Below are 21,678 nucleotides of genomic sequence, written 5' to 3'. Positions count from 1 at the left end.
TTTATGGTTGATTATTTTAAAATTTCTTTTATAAAAAGGAATGACTGTATTTAAACTTTAGCTTCTATAAGTCACTATTCACTGTTTAGTTTCAAGCAGTGACTCTATAAGTCACTGCTTGAAACTAAACAGATTTTACTGAATATTTCTAAAGTCAACTCCAAACCCAAAGTCTGTATACTTTTGAAAGTCAGATGAAAGTTGTACCAGGTTCCACTAACAGTTCATTAGTAAAGTACTGGAGACTACACCTTTAATGTTCTGAAGCATAAAGTATAAAAAAACAGCTATGGACTGTATGGAAAAAGAGACAAAGAAAGCACTTGTAACAAATATTTCCCACTTACTTACTTTTTATGTAAGAAACTTCAGCATGAGATTGCAAATATTTAAGGAAAAACCCAAGGGTTCTCTCTTTTGAAATTTTGTTCTCTTCGTCAAACCAACCAGAAGGCTAGGAAAATACTTTGGAGTAAATTTTTGTGATTAACGTAGATATGTTCATTTACAGGGATTGAGAAAGGTTATCTACACAGAAGACATTCCTGTGAGTCTTTCACCATGTCTTACAGCAGACTGAGTTGACATGGACCAGCTACAGGATGGACTTCTGCCACAAGATCCTCAAGGCAAAAGCAAGTTGAAAGAATACCATAATTTCAGATAGGCTAGAAAAAATGTAACAGGGCTACATGTAGTACTTTACTCTGGCGTGGTAATAAAGGAACATCATCCTCATTTGCTTATACAGACCTCTGCAGTGTCACATTTGAAGACAGATGTGTTGCCCACCTAAATGCAACCAAAAAGAAAAGGCTTAAGAGACCTTCAGCACATATATGTTAGATATGCTAGATGCAATTATGGTTTTCTTTGTTTTAGGCCTTGACATATTGTCACCAAATTCTGTCCTACTCTCAGTGTGAGATTATATGTAGTCTGAACCTTGCACTTTTCTCCCCCCTTTAGTCATTAAAAAGAGGAAAATTTGACGTTTTGTCAGGCAAAAAAACTTGCATTTTCAGTTTGTTTGCCATTTGCTTTCAGTAGAAAATAACTTTTGTAGTGATCATCTTCATTTTAATGATAAGCATTTACCTAAAACAAAGGATCTTGTATTATTTTCTCTGAAAACTATGAACATGACAGAACACTTTCTAATGATTTTTTTTTTTACCAAAACCATTTTGTTGCCTGATATCTTGGCCTTCTTTCAAGACTTTCTGACTGCATTTTACCTGCTTTCAATGAAGCACTGAAGAAAGAATGAAATTCTGTGCTCCAAAGGAACTTGAGCAGATGACATTTTCAGGGAAAAAAAATCTACATATTTTCACTCTGTTTTTAATGGAGGGGAGTACTCTGGTTGGTGTGGCAACAGAACTTACCTTTTGCACTATTTACACTTGAAGCATGTGTTTTAGAGTCTATATGTAAAACAAGTTGGAAGAGTCCTTTAATAAACCAGAAATTATTTAATGCCTTTTGTTTACACCACTGGCAAATTCTGTGGAAATCATACAGTAGCTGTGTGAGTTATCTATGTGACTTTCATGCTTTAACTCAGTTCCTTGGTCAAGATTTAGACAGGCAAGCACATAATCAGGGGTTATGCTTAACTAAGAATGTACACAGTGGGAACATTCAACTTTGGGACTGCTGTCTGTAACTATACTGGCTTGTTAGGGAAACTAGATTTAATTTTAACTGTTACTAATTATCCATTTTTCAGAGTTTTGAATGCTTCATTAAGGCTGTCAACATAATTAGCATTAAATTATAAAAACAGACTGGAAGATGAGATGTTAAATAAACTTGAAATCTAATTTACAGTGCTCTCTTAGCCCCAGAGATGAGATGAGTTCACTGATGGGACAAATAGAGAGAAAGTGTAATATGCACAAGCAGGTCTTTTTCTAGCAAGAATGGTGCTCTTAGGGAGCTGTTAAGCCTCCTCTACTCACTTGTTTGACTTGCAAGATTTACAAATACAAGAAAAACTCAATCCAGTTGAAAAAAAGAATCCCGAGCATTTTTAAGAACTCCAAATGTACCTGGAGAGCTACAGCTTTTATGGTATTTTAACTGTTTCACCTGCCCTACTTCATAAAAAACATCTGGAATTATAACTTGAAAGCAGTGCAAAAAGTAACAAAGATATATTTATTTGGGGCCTTCATTTTCAATGAGCAATGAAAACCTTCTTGCAGGTCAAAGACACTTTATTCCATTAGCAGAAGTCCATGACATTAAAGAATAAACAAGTCTAAGATCTCACCATATTTGTTTTCGAAAAGAAAAACTAGACACTGAACTGTAAATGTTTGTCTCATTTGAGTAGAGTACGGGCCAGTTATACCAATGCTGAATCTCTGAAACTGCAAAACTTTCACTTGAAAAATGTATAAACAAGCATATGTTGTATATAGATAGATGGACAGATAGATGATAGATAGATAGATAGATAGATAGATAGATAGATAGATAGATAGATAGATAGATAGATAGATAGATAGATGTAAACACAGAAAAATTTTCCTGTAAGAATTCAACTACATTTGAGCATTACCTTTTAGAGAAAACCATGATGTGACTAAAAGAAAAATTATCTTTCATGTTTAGAAGAAATACCCCTTGATTTTTTCTAGATGCATCCTTTGAGTTCCAAAAATTCTGTTGTGACTCCCTTAAAGAGGGATAGGAATAAGAATTCCAACTATATGTATTAAAGATCCCAAGAAAATACACGAGATCTATAGTCTGTCTTTTCCTTGATGTACAGCTTCAGTCAATTTGTCATCCAGATTCGGGAGTCCTGACTAGAGAAGTATGTGTGGAGCACTGGTATGGCCTCAAGGACTTCAGCAGGGAATGGCTCACCTATTCTTAATGTCCTACCCAAAAGTATGAGAAAGAAAAATATAAGTATGCAGAATTAACAACATTTCCTCTATTTTCATACCTCTCACCTGGTTTCCCAGAATGAGTATATCTAGATTGCATCTCTACCTGTATAATAATTTGAAACAATATAAAACCTCAGCACTGCAATCACACTTTAGTAGAATCCTTTGCTCACTAAGCTCAAATAAATTTTGGTATTCAGAACAGGGACACCAGACCAAGCAATAGCAGTAAACACGAGTCTATGCAAGACGTAGCCACAAAGAGCTTAAATGACTTTGGTCAAGGTCACAACAGCACTGTAGCTCGGATTCTCTAGCTCATGCTATTTTCAACTAACAGAACAACGTTTTTGTCAGTAAATAATGCAGTTTGTTACAAAAAAATATGCACTGCTTATTGCTTTTGTGAATTTCCACATTATTTGTATATTTACCATACTATTGTTTGTATAGTAAAACCTTCACTCCAGTGTTCTATACTACCAAAAATGCTACTGCCACTTACCTCAGTAACAGAAGAGTGCTAAGGTTGATCCTACTAAAACCAAGCTAACATTATTGGAGTCTAAATTTTTGTTTTCCTTTGGAAAAAAAAAAAAAACCAAAAAAAGAAAAGAAACCAATAGAATGTGTAATTGCTGGTACAGATTGTTGTGTCTCCAGGAGATACTAGCTCAGGCCATAGCACCTGCTTATTGGCCTATTATCTATGCAAGACATGATTTTTTTCTAAAAATCAAGATAAGTTGTAGTCCACACCAGAAATACAATCACTGAAGGACAGCAGTGTCCTGCTGAGGTACACTGACTGCGTCAGCAGGTCTTCTGCCTCCCAGCACATGCAGAGCAAGGAAGGCAACTGATGTGATCTGCTTGCAAGGAGAAAATACCACTCTAAAAGCAGTATTAATAAGAATTATCATGCACATTTTTTTTTGTTAAATCCTTGTAGGCTTGGGAAAAGATGAAAATTAATGCAGAAGGTATTACTGAGAGCTGACAAGTATCAAGGTGTTCAATTAACTAAATGTAACATATAATTTGCCTTTAAACGCCTTGGAAAGAATCTGCTGAGAAAGACTGCAATTTAACATCAAAGTTTAAACAGTCAGGGTTACAATTTTAGCAGCTCATTAGTCTGAAGGTGTATCATGATTTTCTGAAAAGATGAATGATTAAAAACAGAGTTAAAAGAAAAGACATTTGGGCATGAACACTTGATCTGAAATCTCTGTTCAATTTTAGGGAATGTTGTATCTCTGATTTCAGACTGTGAGAAGCTTTGCAATGACATCCACTGCATTCTTTTTAGTACAAAATAATTAGGACATCAAGAATCTTCTTTCTGAAATGCAGTGAAACGACACATTGTTTTTATTAGAAGGCTATTACTTACTGGAAATCTTTAGCAAGATTGTTTTCCACATGCAGTACTGCCTGCCCAAAAAATGCATAGTCCAGCTTCTGAACTGACACTAAGGTTCATGTATATATTCTGGACAATTCTCAAGTCAAGCCAACTAAACTAGAGCGTCTACAAACTGGTAAATTCAATAAAAACAGAGTGCAGTGACTGAAGAACATGGAACAAAGATGAATGTCATCCTTCTGTAGCTACCAACAGCAAGCCTGAAGCTTGATGGTTGCACTTCCAAACAGCACCTGCACTTGAGTGCACTCCACATTCTCCTACCCCACTGCAAGCCCAGCAGCTGGTGAGGCAGGTGTCACAAACCCACGGCTGGATTCCTCCCTCAGGAGCGCTGTAGACAACTACTGAATTCAACACAAAGCAACTGACCCCACTGGCACAACTGATTATAACCAAAATACCTTCGATGGTCTGCTGTACTTTTTGCCAGAACTGACCAAGAGAGGAGCTTCTCTTCTCTAGAACTCATGTCCTACATCCACTCTGTATGTACTAGAAAGGTGACAGCCAAAAAAGGAAAACATGTTCAGCCAAAATTCTCTTCTCTCCTCAAGCAGCATTAAGTTGCAATAAGACTAAAGTACTGTTTCTTGCTTCTACATAAAATTCTTCAATTTAACTTTTATACAGCAGCTGAGGAAACAATGTATTTGACTCTTTGATGCTTTGTTTTCTTCAAAAAATATCCAGATCTTATGGGACAGCTAAAACACAGACTGGCTCATAGTTCTTTCGGTAAACTAAGACAAGGTACTCCTTCTAGGTGTCTCATGTGCTTAAAAAGATAATAGATTTTAAAAATAATAATTAGGCACTGGTCAAAGTCTTATTAAAAAATGACACTTCCATATCATAGAACTGTTAACTCCTAAATAATTTATCAGGAGTTATTCAATTGGCACCCCGTCCTGAACATGGATTTTTCACGGCAGAAGCTAACTTATGAGATCACCAGGTTACAGGTTGAACCATATAGGTTTTGACAGCTGAGTCCCAAACTTTTAAAGATTTTAATCACATTTCTGTTTAACTGCTTGCTTTACTGTGCAATGACCAAACGCTCACTACTTTAAAACCATGTCCTTTGTACCCTTCCTAGTCTGCTGTTGGATGTTTCCTATGAAAGAAAAGCCCAACCAAACATAAAAGGATTTAAAGATAACAGAAATAAAATCCAAGTTCAGCTGCTGTGCTCAAGCAGCAAGATACAAGGGTTTCATCATATTATAAAATGGATATGCATGTGTTAGCAATGCCTTGGGTACCAGTCACTAATTTTTACTTTAACTAAAAGGAGCTATATCAGCTCTTCTTGAAATGTATGGTCTACAGCTCAAGGATTCAAGGTCATTCCCAATGTGGAAAGGTAAAGTCCTAGAAAAGAAAAACAAAAAACCAACCAAACAAACAAAAAACCACTACCACCACCAACAACAACAACAAAACCCAAACAAACAAACAAAAAAACCCCAAAACAACAACAACAAAAAAAGAGGGCCAGCCAAGCTTGGCTGGTCCCACTGGAAGCTGGGAAGATCATCCATCCATATCTGGAGAAAACATATCTGTACAAAAATACCACAGCAGCATGGCAAGAGGCGGGCATGCAGCAGCACAAAGGGAGCTGTGGAGAACAGACCTTTACTGCTTATCTCACTCCTGCACGGCCAGCAAAAGCTCTTTTGGTTTCTTACTGGGCTAGGGAGTATCCTAATGTTTAGTCTAGTAGTCCATTAAATTCCAGCTTAAGCTGGAATATCCAAGCATTTGGATATTTGACTTCAAGTAAGTAAAAATCGCTTTGCAGTTTCAAGCTCCATATGCTTTGCTTGTAGGGTCTTTTTGCACCTGCGGAAGATTCACAAATAACCTGCTGCAAAAGAGGAAAGGCAGCACTACAGGCAAGGAAACTGAAGCACATGTGTAGTAAGTGAAATCCCTTGGATTGCAGAACTGCTTGTGGAAAACCTGAGTTTTAGTACTCCAGACTTATAAAAAATCCTGATCTTTGAAAAATTAAGTTCACTTATCCAGTCCTATACACAACTTTCAAGCCCCAGGTTTTTAAAATCCTGCCTCATACTCCAAAACTGCCTACAACCCAAGATATTTTTAATGAAGCCAGTCGAATAGACAAAACAAATGCTATGGAACTGCATTTGTATTTACTCAATTTTAAAAGTATTGATATATTCTTTAACATGACCAATGGCCTACTTTATAATGTCATCAAACAAAATAAGCACTGGTAAGCAATGTACCATTGCACTCCTATGCCTGGGACACGCAATCTTGAAGTCTGGCATGCCTGAAATATGAATCCCATTCACTTCATATTAAGTGAATACTTTTTTTACACTTTCAGCTGACCACAGAAGACTAGAAGACATAGAAGTCTGTCATAGAAGGCTACATCAACACTAATATTAATAAAAATCTTCTGTTCTGCAGTTACACATTTATTAATTCTTGTTTATATATTAGAATGGGTTTTATTGTTTTAAAGACAGCATACACTGGCTTTTACTGCTATTTTCACATTTTAAGTAGTCTTTTGCAAGTCAAAGTTATTAGTAAATATTTAGTTAATTCATGGAATAAATAAAATTTTTAAAAACAACTGCTTCCAGAAACAAAAAAACCAAAACATTGCAAAACCAATTTGCAGTCCTATGTGCAATTCTTGATACTGATACTTAAGTTTGTACCCAAGGCTCATACCAAAAATTTGGCATGATTTGCATGATTACCCAGGCAGATGCAATCAGTTTAGCCCCATCATCAAAGGATTTTAAGCTAATGCAAGCCCACTGGCTTTCACAGAGTCTGCACCAAGTTTCAAACCAGGCTGTAGCCCCACAGCACTGACACCCTCTATTTCTGTGTGTTCTTAACCTGCTCTGGAACATCTGGAGTACTTTCTACCTTCACTGCACGTTCCCAATGATTAGGGAGTGATCTCTTTGCTGTCAGACTTGGCAACAGAAGACACCCTTCATCCCTGAGTCACCAGCACTGTATACAAAGTACAGTACAGAGACTTCTCTTTTAGTGCCAGGCTGTTCCAAGGCAGCCTGAGGTGAGACCGCAGCACTGAGCACGGAGTCTGCACACACCTGGCAGGAGCACAGCTTCACTGACCAGACAGGGGACTTGGAGGTCCCACCACCAAACCAACATAAACAGACTCCCCTCTGCAAGGGAGACCACAGAGGCTCTTGCCTCAGGCTTCTCCACTTGAGGCTGGGAGTACACAGGGAAAAGAAGCCAGCTAGCAGGGCATAATTCATGCCTGGGCAGTGTTCTCAGCACAAGCTGTCAGCACAGTCAGCATTCACCAAAACCGAACGGTTCAGCTTAAACTCTTCTCTCAACACATCTGCTTCATCTGAACACCACTAGCCTTCAGAAGTGTTTAGCTCCCCCTTTTCCTCACTAGAAATTACTACATTTATTAGTACTGCAGTATCATATATGTAAGTGTTATTCTTGGACACCGCTGTGCTGAGCAGTGTGCAAACACAGTCCAAAGATAAGCCCTGACCCAGAAACTTGCAATCTAAATAATCCAAGACACTTGTCCAGTTCACATTGCACTGATGCCTTCAATACTCAATTAATATACTTCAATTCAGTGAATCACCCTTGTGGAAAGCCACAGGAACTTTGTCAGTGGATTTCATTTATCACAGAAAAAGGCTAAAAAAATAAATATTGGATATCAATCTGGTTTAGAGAAAAAACAACAGCAAGTAGAGTGATGTTCTCTTGTCTCAGTGAGAAATGTTCTAGATTGATAAGCCTGAGCTCTGAGCTAGTATAATATCACTGTTTTGGGGAGCACAAGTGTAAATGTGGACACACACCAATACTTACTACTTCTAAGTGATGTTGCAAATCACTTACTATCTCAAGACCAGCTGTAGTAAAAACCATAGCTGATTTTGAACTTCAAGAGAAAAAAAACAACCCAAGCAAGAAAAATCTGCTATTGAGACAACAAATTAAAAGGGTAAAATCAAAGAAAAGGAAAATAAAGAATATACAAAAGATTGAAAAAGCACCTCCTCATGTTTCCCGCCATAAAATCACTAATTCCCTTGAACCGCACAATTTCACAACACTATCTGTATCCTCGTATTGACCTCATAAATTTGAATTTTTAGGGCTGAGTTTTAAAATCCCAATAGAATCCACTCTCCAATATCTAAGGCTAGAGTTCAGTCAGCATATTGGAAGCTTATTCGCAGTGAAGTGATAACCATGGCCTATAGTCCTCACTTTGCACAAGAAGCAAAAGAAAACCAGGAGAAAATTTTATATTGACACTTCAGGGTGCACTTTTCAAAGACATCAAACAGTTAGAGCAAAAAATTCTATTTTGAAGGGACAAGACATTGCTTTTTGCTTCAGTATGACCCTATTTTATAGGGATTGCTTTTGGGGTACTATGGCAAATAGCTTTCACTCATTTAAAGCAATATATTCTGAATGGTTTAAAAGGCTGGCCTAAAGAGGGAGGAAAAATTCAATTATCACATCTAAAAATATGAGGATCAGAATACATAACTTTGGACCAAGTAATGAAATAATGATAAAAAAAATTCCATAAATTGCTTTCTTATCTGAAAGAATTTGGAGCGCGTTCAACCATTCTTACTGACCAGAAGAAAGACTGCTCTCTTAATTATGTTTTATAGATTCAAGATTAATTTAAAAAATATATTTTTTTGTCCTTGAAAGCAGGTAAGTATTGCCCTGTAATTATTTTTATTCTTTTCAGACTTTTCTGCTTAGAAAAATAGTTTTCACTTTGCTCACTATTTTTGAACTATACATGAGCATTTCCACTTCATTCTATTCTACAACTGATATACATGTAAGCCCTTTGTACATAAAAGGGCATTTAACCTAAGAAAAGTTTTCTTACTCTAGTTAATCTGAAAGACAGGTATTTTTTTCTTTAATTAAGGAGGTAGATTTTTTTTTTGCTTGTTTTTTAACTTTTTGTCTTTTGCACTCGCTTCCTCAAAGTTGGGTCTGCTGGTTTTGGACTACAGAAACACTGATCTCCTTTGCCTTGATAAATTTTTGTGAAGGGATGACTATATCCAGTGACACTTCATCAATTATTGCTACTTTCCATATTTATAAGGAAAATTCTAATGAGCCAAACCAACTGAAGAGTATTCTTATATTCCCAAAGTTATTTTGCTGAGAATACACAAACAGCATTTTCAAAGAGAAGGAAAATATGAATTAAAAAAAATAGCAAACTCTAAAAATGCATTAGAACAGGTGCATCTGCTTCCCCCTTAAATATACATAACTGTTTTGTTTTCAAGCAGCAAAAGAATGCATTACTTAGATATTAATCCTTCTGGATACACCTAGAAAATGAATATTTTGTTTAGATTGATTGCTCTTTTTTGGATCTGGGTTATGCATGTCAGACATTTACCAATGTACTTCTGTGAATAGATTCCCTTGTTGCCTTCATTGTATGATAAAATAATGGATCTGATGGTTTATTTGTAACTTTGCAGCAAAAATGCAACTGTTTACATGTGGTTTTAGTTATTAATTGCTTTGAGATGTAAATATTATAAAACAGTAACCTAACATTTAAAGTTAAGCTACACTCAGTGTGCAAAACCAGGGATCAAGACTAGTAGGCAGAAAACCATTCATTCACAGCACAGGTGCAAGTCAGGATGGTGACAGGACATCATTCCTTATTGTTGTTTTGAATATTTAACTTTTAATGTTTGGTGCCACAGAAGAAACCTGGCTGCCAGTAGCACATTCTAGTTTCAGTGAGCTGTGAGCCAAGAGAAGGTAAAGAACTATGGTAAACAGCCAACACTGTCCACACACAAACACTATGTGATCTGTTGACAGTCATGCGGCTGAAAAAAATGAAAATCATGTCATTGCTTCTGACCTTCTGAGCCTAAAAATAGCCTTAAAATTAAATATCCAGGCTTGGTTTGTTGGTGGGTTTTGTTTGCTTGTTTGTTGGGGTTTCTTGGTCGCTTTTTTTAAAACTAAGAACAAGAATCTTCACACTGGCCCTGCATAGAATGCAAAAAGCAATTTTCATTAGAAGGTGGCCTTGTGAATATGCATGCAATGCACAACATCAGATAAGGTCCTCAATACAAGTAAAGAACTGAAATACATACTGAGAGGAAATTAGATAGCTAAGAAACATTTTTTCCTTCATGAATTACAACTAAACAGTCAGTGTATTCACTAGCTTGTATCAAATGAATCCTTAACATTTGCCTCCCAGTTGTCATGTGTGAGCTGCTCACTGGAAACTTTGTAATGGTATCTTATTTCCAAGAAATAAGACAGACATTTATTTGTAGAAAACAAAAATGAGCTGAAAGCAGAAAAAGATTTCACCATCACACACAGATGGGATTTTGCATATGTGTGTGGTTTTGAGTTTGTTTTTGTTAAAACAAGGAGAGAATACAGAGCAGAAACTGACAAGAGGGAGAAATGCTGACTAAAACAAACTGCTCAAGCTGAACTGACTTCATCGCCAGAAGTCAAAGAGATGAACAAATAGAACAACAAATGGTGCCAAAAGCGTGCTCTCTGCAGAAGAAGAAAATCCAGTTCTGTTCTCAGTTCTCCTCTGCAAATCCACAGAAATGCCAAGCATGTGATATGATCTGCTCTGGACATACAACAGTGTAATGTGGGCATTTGTGGTTCATACTGCTTGGTACACAGGCACATTATATCCATGAGTGCATTCAGAAGACAATATTTTTTCTCCCTTCCTATTAAAAAACCCAGTTCATAAAGAGTGGCTACCTTCCACACAACCCAGAAAAGCAGCCCACTTCTCACAGAAGAGACACCCATTCTACAGAAGAGTAGAATTCTTCTACTCAGATTCTTCTTCTAGTCATATTCTTCAATGACTTAGTGCTAAACATACTGACTTTCTTTTTCTTGAGAAACCAAACTTTTCTATTTTCACTGAAATAAACAACTGATGCCCATGCACAAATATATTTTCAGTAACAACATATGTATGTACGTATGGGAAACTGCAAAAATTAATCTGCTTGTAGGGCTTATAATTCAAATGCGAAAGTAATATACTCAAAAGTGTTCTTGATCATGTGCCTCAGAGAGGTTATAAACACAAACATCTTTTGAGTTAGACCCAATAAAAAAATTTAGATTTTCATTATGAAACCTACACATGAAAAACAGGAATATACTGCTACTGGCAATGAGAAGGCAGATGAAACCTACGCAATGCAATCTTCCCCTCCAAACAGACATTATGTATACAGCAACACTTGATGCTTTCCCCACCTTTACCTTCCAAATTCCCTCATCTAGATTACTCTGCAGCTCTAGCAAACTGTTTATACTCAGCTGGCTGTCCACCACCATTATCTGTACCACGTTCTGCCCTCATACATGACCTTAAACTCCAATCGTGGAAAATACCTTGCTCACCAACCCAAAGTGTCACTTGCTATAATTAGCATTCTGGGAGCTAACTATACAGTCATTAAGGCAGTGAGAAAGACACATGTCCTGTCTTAGTTCAGTGTATATCAAGTGATCAGTCAGATGACCATTAATGCAGAGAAGTCTTTATTCAGACAGCCAACTTGCCTGGCTCAACCCATGACCTGTCTCCACAGGTTATCTTTCGAGAGATGGATAATGGTGCTCTTTCATGTTACCTTCCTATGAAATGTGGGGCTTCCAATCTCCTTTCCTATTCCCAGGATTGTCTGCAATAATAAAAACCTAACTTTGAATAGAAGAACAATCTGAACACCAGGCTGTCATTCAGTAGCAACAGCTTTTGAGCTGAGCACACACAACTCCACCATAAAGGACAGCACCTACTCTGACTTCCCTTCTCACTTGAGAACATGGAACAGAATGAGAATCTTTCCTCTCCATTCCGAAATCTTAATATTTTAATCTATTATGTCTTACCACCATCATCTTGTTCCAATTTGGATGGTCAGTTAAAATATTTAATACACCAAAGACATACTGCTAATGCAAACTCATGTAATGCTACTATATAAAAGAAATTAGAGCATAGTGCTAGTGATGCAAAGAAACAGTTAACACCATCAAATTTTATTAAAATAAATCACCCCTTATCAAACCAAAGCTACCAGGTTTCTGCCTAATTCCTAATTTCTGTAAGATGTATTAAAATTCATTATGCTTTCATATATCGTAGAAAATGGAAGACAAAACACTCCTAATGATAGAATTTATTTTCAGTATAATTTTTTTGCACAAAAAATAGTCTACTTAAAATAAAAAAAAAAGGTTCCCTTGAGTTAAAACTAAGAAAAAAGTCAAGAGCAGTTGGGGAAAAGTGTACCTCATTTGTGTAAACTAAACCTTTAATATCTAAGCAATTCAAAGCCATAAAAACCTTGGGAGAAATCTTTTGAGGACTGATTTCTACACAGAACAGAAATTATTCAGTGGCCATATCTGTCCTTTCTCATGACAAACGGCTACTGTATCTGCCTCCAACTATGCAGAAAAAGGGATGTTTAACTTCAGATGGCAGAATATTAGGAGTATTCCAATGTATGGGGTTTTGAGGTTTTCTTCTGAGAACTTTTTCTTACCACATACTTCTATATGGGCTAAGGATTTAAATGGTTTTTATGGGCTAACTACTAACTGGAATCTAGGGTCAGTATTATTTGTTTGGCAAAATACTTACATATTCCCTCTAGGGAAAACTGGAAGCAAAACACAAAAAACTGGCTATTCAAGCATGAATGACATAAGTATCTAATTCAAAAGCCAAATATATTCTTTTCAATGTTTTAATGAAACATAAGATAAACTTTTTTCCTTTTTTTAATACAAATCTTGGACTGGGATCCAATGACAGAAGGCAATTATGCTAGAGATATATTACCTAGTACTAACTTTTATATTTAACTTGCTTTTAGTTGTGTTGTCCAGTGTTTCAGTTTTAGAGTGGTCTATAGCCATTGAGCCTACTGTCCAAACTATTTCAGTCAATTCAAGGACAGCAACTGCAAATTAAAATGTGAAAAAATCCATTACTAACTTAGCAGAGAGTTGAAGAAAATTCAGCTTTTTAAAATCCTGACTTCAGTGTAACCACATAAATAATCTTCTTCCCAGAACAACAGTGATGCAGAAGTGTGTCATTTTCTAAATATAAATAAGCAAACTAAGAGAATCAAAACTTTATGTGAGTGTTGTCTGTACTCTCCCTGACCAAAAAATCACTGACGTCATCTTAAGTTTTTTATTTTCAGTGTTACTTATATACTATACATTCTTGTCCTGCCATCTGTATACTAACAAATAAATATGTTTTACAGACATGTATCAGACAGTAGCAAATATTTTCAGTATTTTTCACTGAGTTGCACTAGCTTATTTTGAAAGCACATGTATAAAAAAGTTAATAAGAAATTATTATTTCTTCATCGTTACCATCATCATCATCAAGCAGTTATATGTAATGATGATAGCAATGGATGCTGAAGTTATTCAGAGCCACTTCAAACCAACAGTTTGGGAAATACCTGAGTAGACACTCAAGAATTCCTGAGCAGCAGGAATTGAAAGAAAACCGGTGGGAAGAGAAATTGAGAATATGAGATAAAGAGGAGAGACTTTGCAGAAGTCAGTTACACCTGAAACAAGAACATGCTCATGAAAATTCAGCTACTACAGACTGAGTCAAAATCTAGGGTACTCCATTGCTGCAACTATGGGGAATATTCTGAAACTGTAATATGTCATTATGTCTTAATATCGTATGTTCAAAATATTCTTAAACTATTAGTTTAGCTGTAATATGAGGAAACAATATTGATACAAAGAAATTTTAACAATAAAACTACAAAACCGTGATTCCTACAGTCACTTTATAAGATCAGGTATTTTTCCTTATAACAAGTTAAAAAGGAATGCAAGGAATAACTTAAAAATGCACAACGGTGTTAGATTTAACTGCTGACTTGAATAATTTAGCTGTCACAATTAACTCCCCCAAAATGATTCTAAAATGGACAGACATGAAAAGGAATAGGAAAAATAAAATGGTCAACAAACAGAAGAAGCAGAAATGCCTTAAATATGTTGATGATTTTTCAACTTAAGGAAGGAGAAATCAATTCCAGGATCTAAGAGCTGACCAAGGCATTAAATCTTCTATAGAGAATCATTCTAATTGTCTTCTTAGAGTTAACCTATCTCATATTTCTAAGCAATCCTATCCAGTCAGAAGCCCATTTCTTTTTTTTTCTTAAAGCCATGTTCGAGAAATTCAATTTCAAGTTGTCAGCACTGATAGCCACATATTCTGCACCTACACTGAAGTCTGTGGTAAAGGGAAGTTGAAAAACTAGCTGAAATTGAAAGTCATACTCTCAAACGCACTTCTGATCTTCATTGGAAGAAGGAGTTCTATTACTATAAGTGTTCTGTTCTCCTTTACAGATCTTGCCAACTATTCAACTGCATTTTGCACTCTCTTTCTTATTTCAGCACAACCCTCAAATTACACATCCCCCCGCAAGCATTTTCCCTGGCTGAATTTCTATCTTATCCTCACTGCATTTATGCTACAAAGAAAATAAATGAAAATTGGTATAAATGCAGAATATTAACAACTACTCTTAAAGGCATTTTATGGTATCTGTCCAGTGCGTTAAACATGTCAACAAACTGAAATGAAATTGTAGTGCTACAAGTAAACAGTGGGGCACAGATCTCTTTGCAGAAGTCCATCAGATTAAGAGGCAAATCACTCCTGACAATGTCTGTCACAGAATACAATGCAACCAACACTCAAATTTTCAAGGACTTGGGAGCTCCATTCTAACAATGTTTAGGTCCCCTGAATTCAAAATTTTAGAGAGAAAACAGCAGTGAAAAATAGAAGGACAAACAGAAAGAACTGAAAAAAAAAAAACAACCTTACCTTTCACAAGCTCGGACAGTCCATGCAGCAATTATCCATAATGAGATACTAAAAACCAACAGTACAGTTCCTGGACATATTGTCATTAGAGTCTTCATAACAAAACGGGTATTGAAGTTTATCTTATTTAATGCTCCAATGCTTCTAGATGAGGCATCAGTGAAAAGTTTGCTATGCAAAAGCATAACTCTGGCAATAAGATAAAGTCTTAAGAACATTGGTATAGATAAAATAATATCCACATCAGCTGTTGTTGTGGATGGAGCGTAAGAAAAGGCGAGCCGGGCTGTCCATGTGAATGTGTAATTCCCAGGTATGGGATGTATAGCACACACCAGTATTTCCAAGCAGATAAAGAAAATACGCTCGTAAGTCATGGCTATTCTCCAGTCATCTGCTCCATTGTCCACCATGAACAACTGAAATAATAAAATATAAGGTTAACTTTAGTACATCATTAAAAAAACTGTTATAATTCCATTTTAAATTACCACAGTTTTCTATGCCTCCAAACACCACTAAAAGAATATTAAAAAATGCTATTTTAGAAAATGAAATTATTACATACCATGAAAGGAAATATAACTCTGGTTAAGACAAAAAGAATTTTTAATAAACTATTTTAAAAACTGCACATGAAACTGAATTTTCATTCATTCTCTATTAAATCAGAATTCCTCATATTTTTAAAAATGTAATATTTTATTTTAAAAATGTCTGGGCCCTTTGTCCTGTCAAAATCAAATGTTTACTCAAAGTTCATAAAACTGAGAAACATTTAGCTGTTTTTGGAATAGATAACTAAATTGCAAAGTAAAAATATTTCTTAAGATTTCTGTTAAGCTTCAGCCAAGGTGATATTATAGCTTCTGTAGAAGTACCCAAGCTTTCTTCAAGGCACCAATAACAATCAATAACAATCAATGTAAGATACAAAACTACATGAGAAAGTGCACAAAGACTCAAGAAGATATCTCATGGTGAAAATTTGAAAAATAATACCCAGAAAATATCAGAGTGGCCCAGGCAGCCAGGTATGTCCAGCAGCTGAAAATTAAATGGACGTGTTGGCTCTTGCACAATCAAGGCCTTTAACTTGCCACCCAGGAACAAAGGTACTAAAACATTTCACACTGTTTAGCAAATTATGTGCCTGATGATTTAAGAAATAAATAGGAATCAAGCAGTACTTGTCAGTAGGTGAGAATAGAGATGTGCAAGACCTTTCAAATAGACTTCTTTTAGAGAGGAACATAACACATATGTACTAAGAAGATACAATTTCAGACAGAAGACCTTCCCATCACTTCAACTATAGTTTGTATCTAAACAAGGCTGTTCAGTAAAAGGTAAGAGGGAAAAAAATACATCTCCAGAATTTTTAAAATTAGATTATTCAAAACCAATGGGTTAGTATACAAAGTACATCATGTGTTCCCTAATGTAAGAAAGGCATTTTTGGCATGCTAAACCCTATATACACACCAAAAACCCATTCGTCTGCACTGGTCTTTGCCACTTTCCTTCTTTCAAAAGTCTAAAAATACCAGCTTGATTTCCTGTATGTGTTTATTAGTGATGAAAAAAACACTCCACATCCTCCTCACAATACCTTCAATTTGTCTTTCATAGAAGTGCTTTATTGAAACTGTTTAGAAAAGTGATAGTCACAAATTAACTTCATTGTAGTTGATGAGATACTAAAAGAAATAAAGAATTTAACCAAAGTAAGGAACACAACAAACCAAAACAAATTTCTGTCTTTAAGGATCTGGTTTTTATTCCTTATGTTCTTTCTCTCCATCTTATTACACTGGGTGTTGGTGACAAGGTTTTGGCTCTGGGGATGGCTGCAGGGCTGATGTCAGCAAGAAATGGTCAGGATTGTTCTGCAATGTACTCACTGCAGAACACAGCTGAGTTCACTGGCAAAGGAGGTGGTGCAGATTCTCCTTAGAAGAACTAATGCCCACATAAGTCCTATGCTGGACCAGATTTATACTGAAGGGCTGCAGACCATGGAGAGGACCCACACAGCAGCACAAAAAAAGTGTGAGAAGAAATGCGTGGCAGAGAGGAACAGTCATGGACACACTGTCATTCCTCATGCCCTCTGTACCACTCATGGAGGAGAAGATACAGGAGTTGGGAATTAAGATGTTGAGCCTGAGGAAAAGGGGATGGGGCAGCATGTTTTTTGCTAGTCTATTCTGCATTTAAGTATCAATAAAATAGATTAATTTTCCCCAAGTTCTGCCTATTTTGCCAGTGCCAGTAACTGGCAATGGATCTCCACATCTTTTTTTCAACTCGCAAACATTTTCATCTTATTTTCTCTCCTTGTGTTGTTGAAAAGGGAGAGCAAAAGCATGGCTGGGTAGGGGATCTCACAGATGTCCAAGGCAAATCCACCACATTTACATATTGTTCTTATCTCCACTGCAATACTGAAGAAAAAGTCATACACTGTTGAATTAAGCTAAAGAAACACTCTGTGAATTCAATGTAGGCACCATGAGCACATAGCGTTTCTTTTACCTGTGGTCACTCTGCAAGCTACAGATACTAGATATGTGAATTGAAACTGGAAGGCCAATTTATGTCTGTCTGTATGTCTGTCTTACCAAGACAACGCAGGTTTGCACCTAGCAAATGTACTACTTGGTATGAAGGGACGAACTTCCAAAGTACTGTACACCTCCAGTGCATTTGATTCTTATGATTACCCTGCAAATGCAGTCAGATCTTTGAAGTGTTACATCAGTCATGAAGAAATCTAGATATTTAGAATACTCAGAATACAGATTAATACTAACCAGTGTGACTGAAATAAAAAATACAATAATATCAGATCTCTCAAATGCCGTGTGGGTTTACAAAAAAAAAAAAAAAAAAAAAATTTACAATGGATTTAATATTTCAATTGAAAGATACATTTCAAATACATGTCAAAGTGGCAGTGCTAGAAAAACTCAAAATCTGCTGAAAAAAGCAATGGTCTTTTCTCCTCCCTTTTTATGTATGCTTTTCATAGATTTCAGAAAGAATTCTATATGCAGAAAGGTAATTCATGAAAAATTATACCTTCAGTAGTGATTCAATTTAAAAGGTGAGAATAGAAAAATATTGAGATAAACGTGGGCATTAAAATTTGATTTTGCCATTTTTATAGCAGATAATGTTATTTTATGACTGATTTTTTTTTTAAACATTGAGACATCATTATGGAATACATACTTGATAACATTGTCACCTTTCAGCAGAACAAATCCTGACATGCAACACAGAGAGAAATTTCTCTGCAGATCTCAGTGGAATGGGTTATGCTTATGGACACAGAAGATCCTTATCAACCTCCCATGACCTTAGCTGTGACAATTTATTCTAAGAAAACTAATATGTATATTTAAAGCAATAATACCTTAAGCTGTCATATAATGAGATTTAGGAGGTACAAACATGAAAGGCAGAAAACCAGTAGTCATAAAGACACAGATACAGTAAAACATTTCTATTTCTTAACAATATTAACATTTCAAAATCACATTTATGAGAGTGACTTTTTTATAGTTCTTTGCCTAGGTTTAAACTATGATGGATATCAAACACTGTAGAACACTAACAGGCCTCAACCACATGCTGTGAATAACAATTAAGGTCGGACATAATAAAATGACACAGAAAGTAGTACCGGATTTCATGTACATTTTATACACTTGCTATTATGAAATCTACTTAATGCAAGCTTCACTTCTAATTTGGAAGATACAGAGGTATTTGTGCATGCCTGTGTGCTTGGCTATGTATATTTCCACTTCAGAAAGTGAGGAACATAAATAAAGGGAGAAGGGAAAGCTGAACAGCGCAATTCAGAAGGTATGTATGCACACTCTTGGCTGATTTCAGACAATCTGGCTGTAATAACCATGCACTGATTTTAAGATACCACTCCTCATCTGAATGGAGAATGATGCTAGCAAGAAAAAGAGAATTTAACAAAAGAGTGATCAACCTTTCTGTAGATTTGAGTCCTTCACTTCACAGAGAAGGACAAACTTCAGTCAAGGTCACACATGTTATGCCTATTCACAGTTTTCTAATTTTTTGTAATTATTCAGAGTTAAAATCTAATGCAAGTATTTCAACAGTGCCCTGCAAGGTTCTCCAAATAGAACTCTCATATACTTTTACTATGTCTCCACTTTGTGTGAAAAATTCTGAAGTTATTTTCACCTGGAATTACGTAATGTATTTCTAGCATGTTCTGTGTGAATGTAAGACACAGAATCAATGCCCCACTTTAAAACCAAAAAATGACAGTTATTTATATAGATAAGTATGTGTATATTCACATAACACTTGTGAGTTACACAGTTACATTCATATAACACCAGATAAAAAAACCAGAAAGGCATTCTAAACAGATTGCACACAATGACAAATTGGATCAGACTCCCTAAAGTAGAGAAACAAGGAGAGAAGTTAATTTTCTAAATGTTGGTGAATGCAAAGAAAAAGGAAACTAGTCATGTTTTAAAAATGCCTTTACAGGCAAAAGAAGAAATCTGAGAACTGTATCACTACCCAGCTGTAAAACTGTGAGGATGCAATAATACGGAGTAAAAGGGAAGCAATATAAAGCGGCATCAGCTGTAGTGCTGGAAGCAGTCCTCGGAAAAAGGAAATCAACTTTACATACAAGCAAATTGTTGCAGTTGTTTAATTTCAGAACCCAAATTAAAAATGGTTTAATATTGGAGTCACTTAAATCTTGGAAAAGAACTATAGGACTACGACTAAGAGTAGCAAAATATAGCCTCTGTGACTGATGACTTACCAGAATTTTTGAGCCAGTATTTCTCTATAGTTTGTATTACACAAACTATCATTCACACAATCAAAATAATAAAAACATTATGGTAGACAAAGAAGATACTATTTTTGTCTCACTATTCCAAAAAGACAAGTTACTGTCCCACAGCACCTCATGAAGTAAAAGTTAATAAAGCCATTTTCAAGTCATGACAGGAGATTGCCACCTTAAGCCTTTAGCACAGTCGCCTCTAACTAGGAGATGGAAATTGCTTTCTTACATCATCGGAAGGCATGTAATCAAATGGTCTGTAAGTTACTCAAATGCCTGCTGACCTTGGAGAGCCTACAGGAGTTTCTGGAAGCTGCTGTGCTTCTCATCCTAAGTACAATGCCCCAGATCAGACATGTTAGTGGTTTTAATACATATGTAAAGTCATGAGGCATCTAGATCCCTCTGCACATACAAAGCACAGAAGGCAAATAATACATTTGTTCACAAAATGACATGAGGGACTGGCTGTCATGTATTTACCAGAATGTTTTCCATATCCAGAATCAAAAAAGCACTTTCTTGTAGGTCACTAGAAACTAATCCACAAGGTCTAGCTATCTACCAAATGAAACATGCTTAGTTCATTCAAATAAGGAAGCCAGACTGCTCTATTACTTATACATGTATGCACGCATGCACATACATATTCCCCTCGCAGCTATAAACATCCCACTTTAAAGAGAATATCTTAAAATCCTGTACTTAGTTTCAGCCCAAAAATTATTATTTGTGTAGTACATTTAAATTTGACATCTCTGTGCCAAATTGGTTTTTTACAATGATTAATATTTTGCTATAAATAAAGCATGTATGTAAAGCAAACTTCATGTTAATGATTCCTGATGGCTAAACATGCCCCTCTCTCAAATACTGCATTTAAAGGATGGGGAAAAGAGGCTCAGAGAATTTATAGTCTTTGTGAATTATACTTTCAGAAGTGCAGTACCAAAAATTTCACATTAAAATACATCTGAACAGTACATCTTGGTTACTCTTACAGGTCACTAATAACCACAATCATTTCAAAATAATAGGTGTGTTAAAAAGTGCTTTTAACCAGGTTTGTCCGTGTCTTTTTTTAATATCTACCCCTCAGATCATTATTCAAAAAAAAGGTAGACTTTTTAGAAAGAAAGGAATCTAGAATCAATGAATAACATAGGGTTAAACGCTGCATGAGCACATGTAGTTAAATTCCACCTACCCATATTTCCCTTCTGGTTTAATCCACATGCTAACAGTATTCTTTTTAGCTTTTTCTCTCTAAAGATATTCAGAAGCATTCCTCAATATTCTTAAATGGTACTGTACAGATTTTCAGCTGTACTCTTCATCCCAAACTATGAAATAGCTTTACACCCCCTCCTCCCCCCCAACAGCCTACAATGCCAAAAGACCTTTATAGCACTAGCTATTGCTGGGACATATATAATTTCTTTTCATATAGGTCTCTCCCTATACATATATGTGCTTTAGGCACTCA

At 35.9% G+C, this 21,678-nt stretch overlaps 1 protein-coding gene across 2 annotated transcripts in view; it reads right to left on the bottom strand.

Moving 5' to 3' along the window:
* LOC103821477 (small conductance calcium-activated potassium channel protein 2) overlaps positions 1-21,678 on the bottom strand; it is a 68,452-nt gene that overhangs the window by 31,972 nt on the left and 14,802 nt on the right. For both annotated transcript variants that reach the window (XM_050987248.1, XM_050987249.1), the window contains exon 3: positions 15,329-15,747. In XM_050987248.1, coding sequence (XP_050843205.1) covers positions 15,329-15,747 — 419 coding nt within the window. The remainder of the gene's footprint in view (positions 1-15,328; positions 15,748-21,678) is intronic.

The sequence above is a fragment of the Serinus canaria genome, chromosome Z, assembly GCF_022539315.1.
Source record: "Serinus canaria isolate serCan28SL12 chromosome Z, serCan2020, whole genome shotgun sequence".
Lineage (NCBI taxonomy): Eukaryota > Metazoa > Chordata > Aves > Passeriformes > Fringillidae > Serinus > Serinus canaria.
This window is presented reverse-complemented; position numbering and strand designations above follow the sequence as displayed.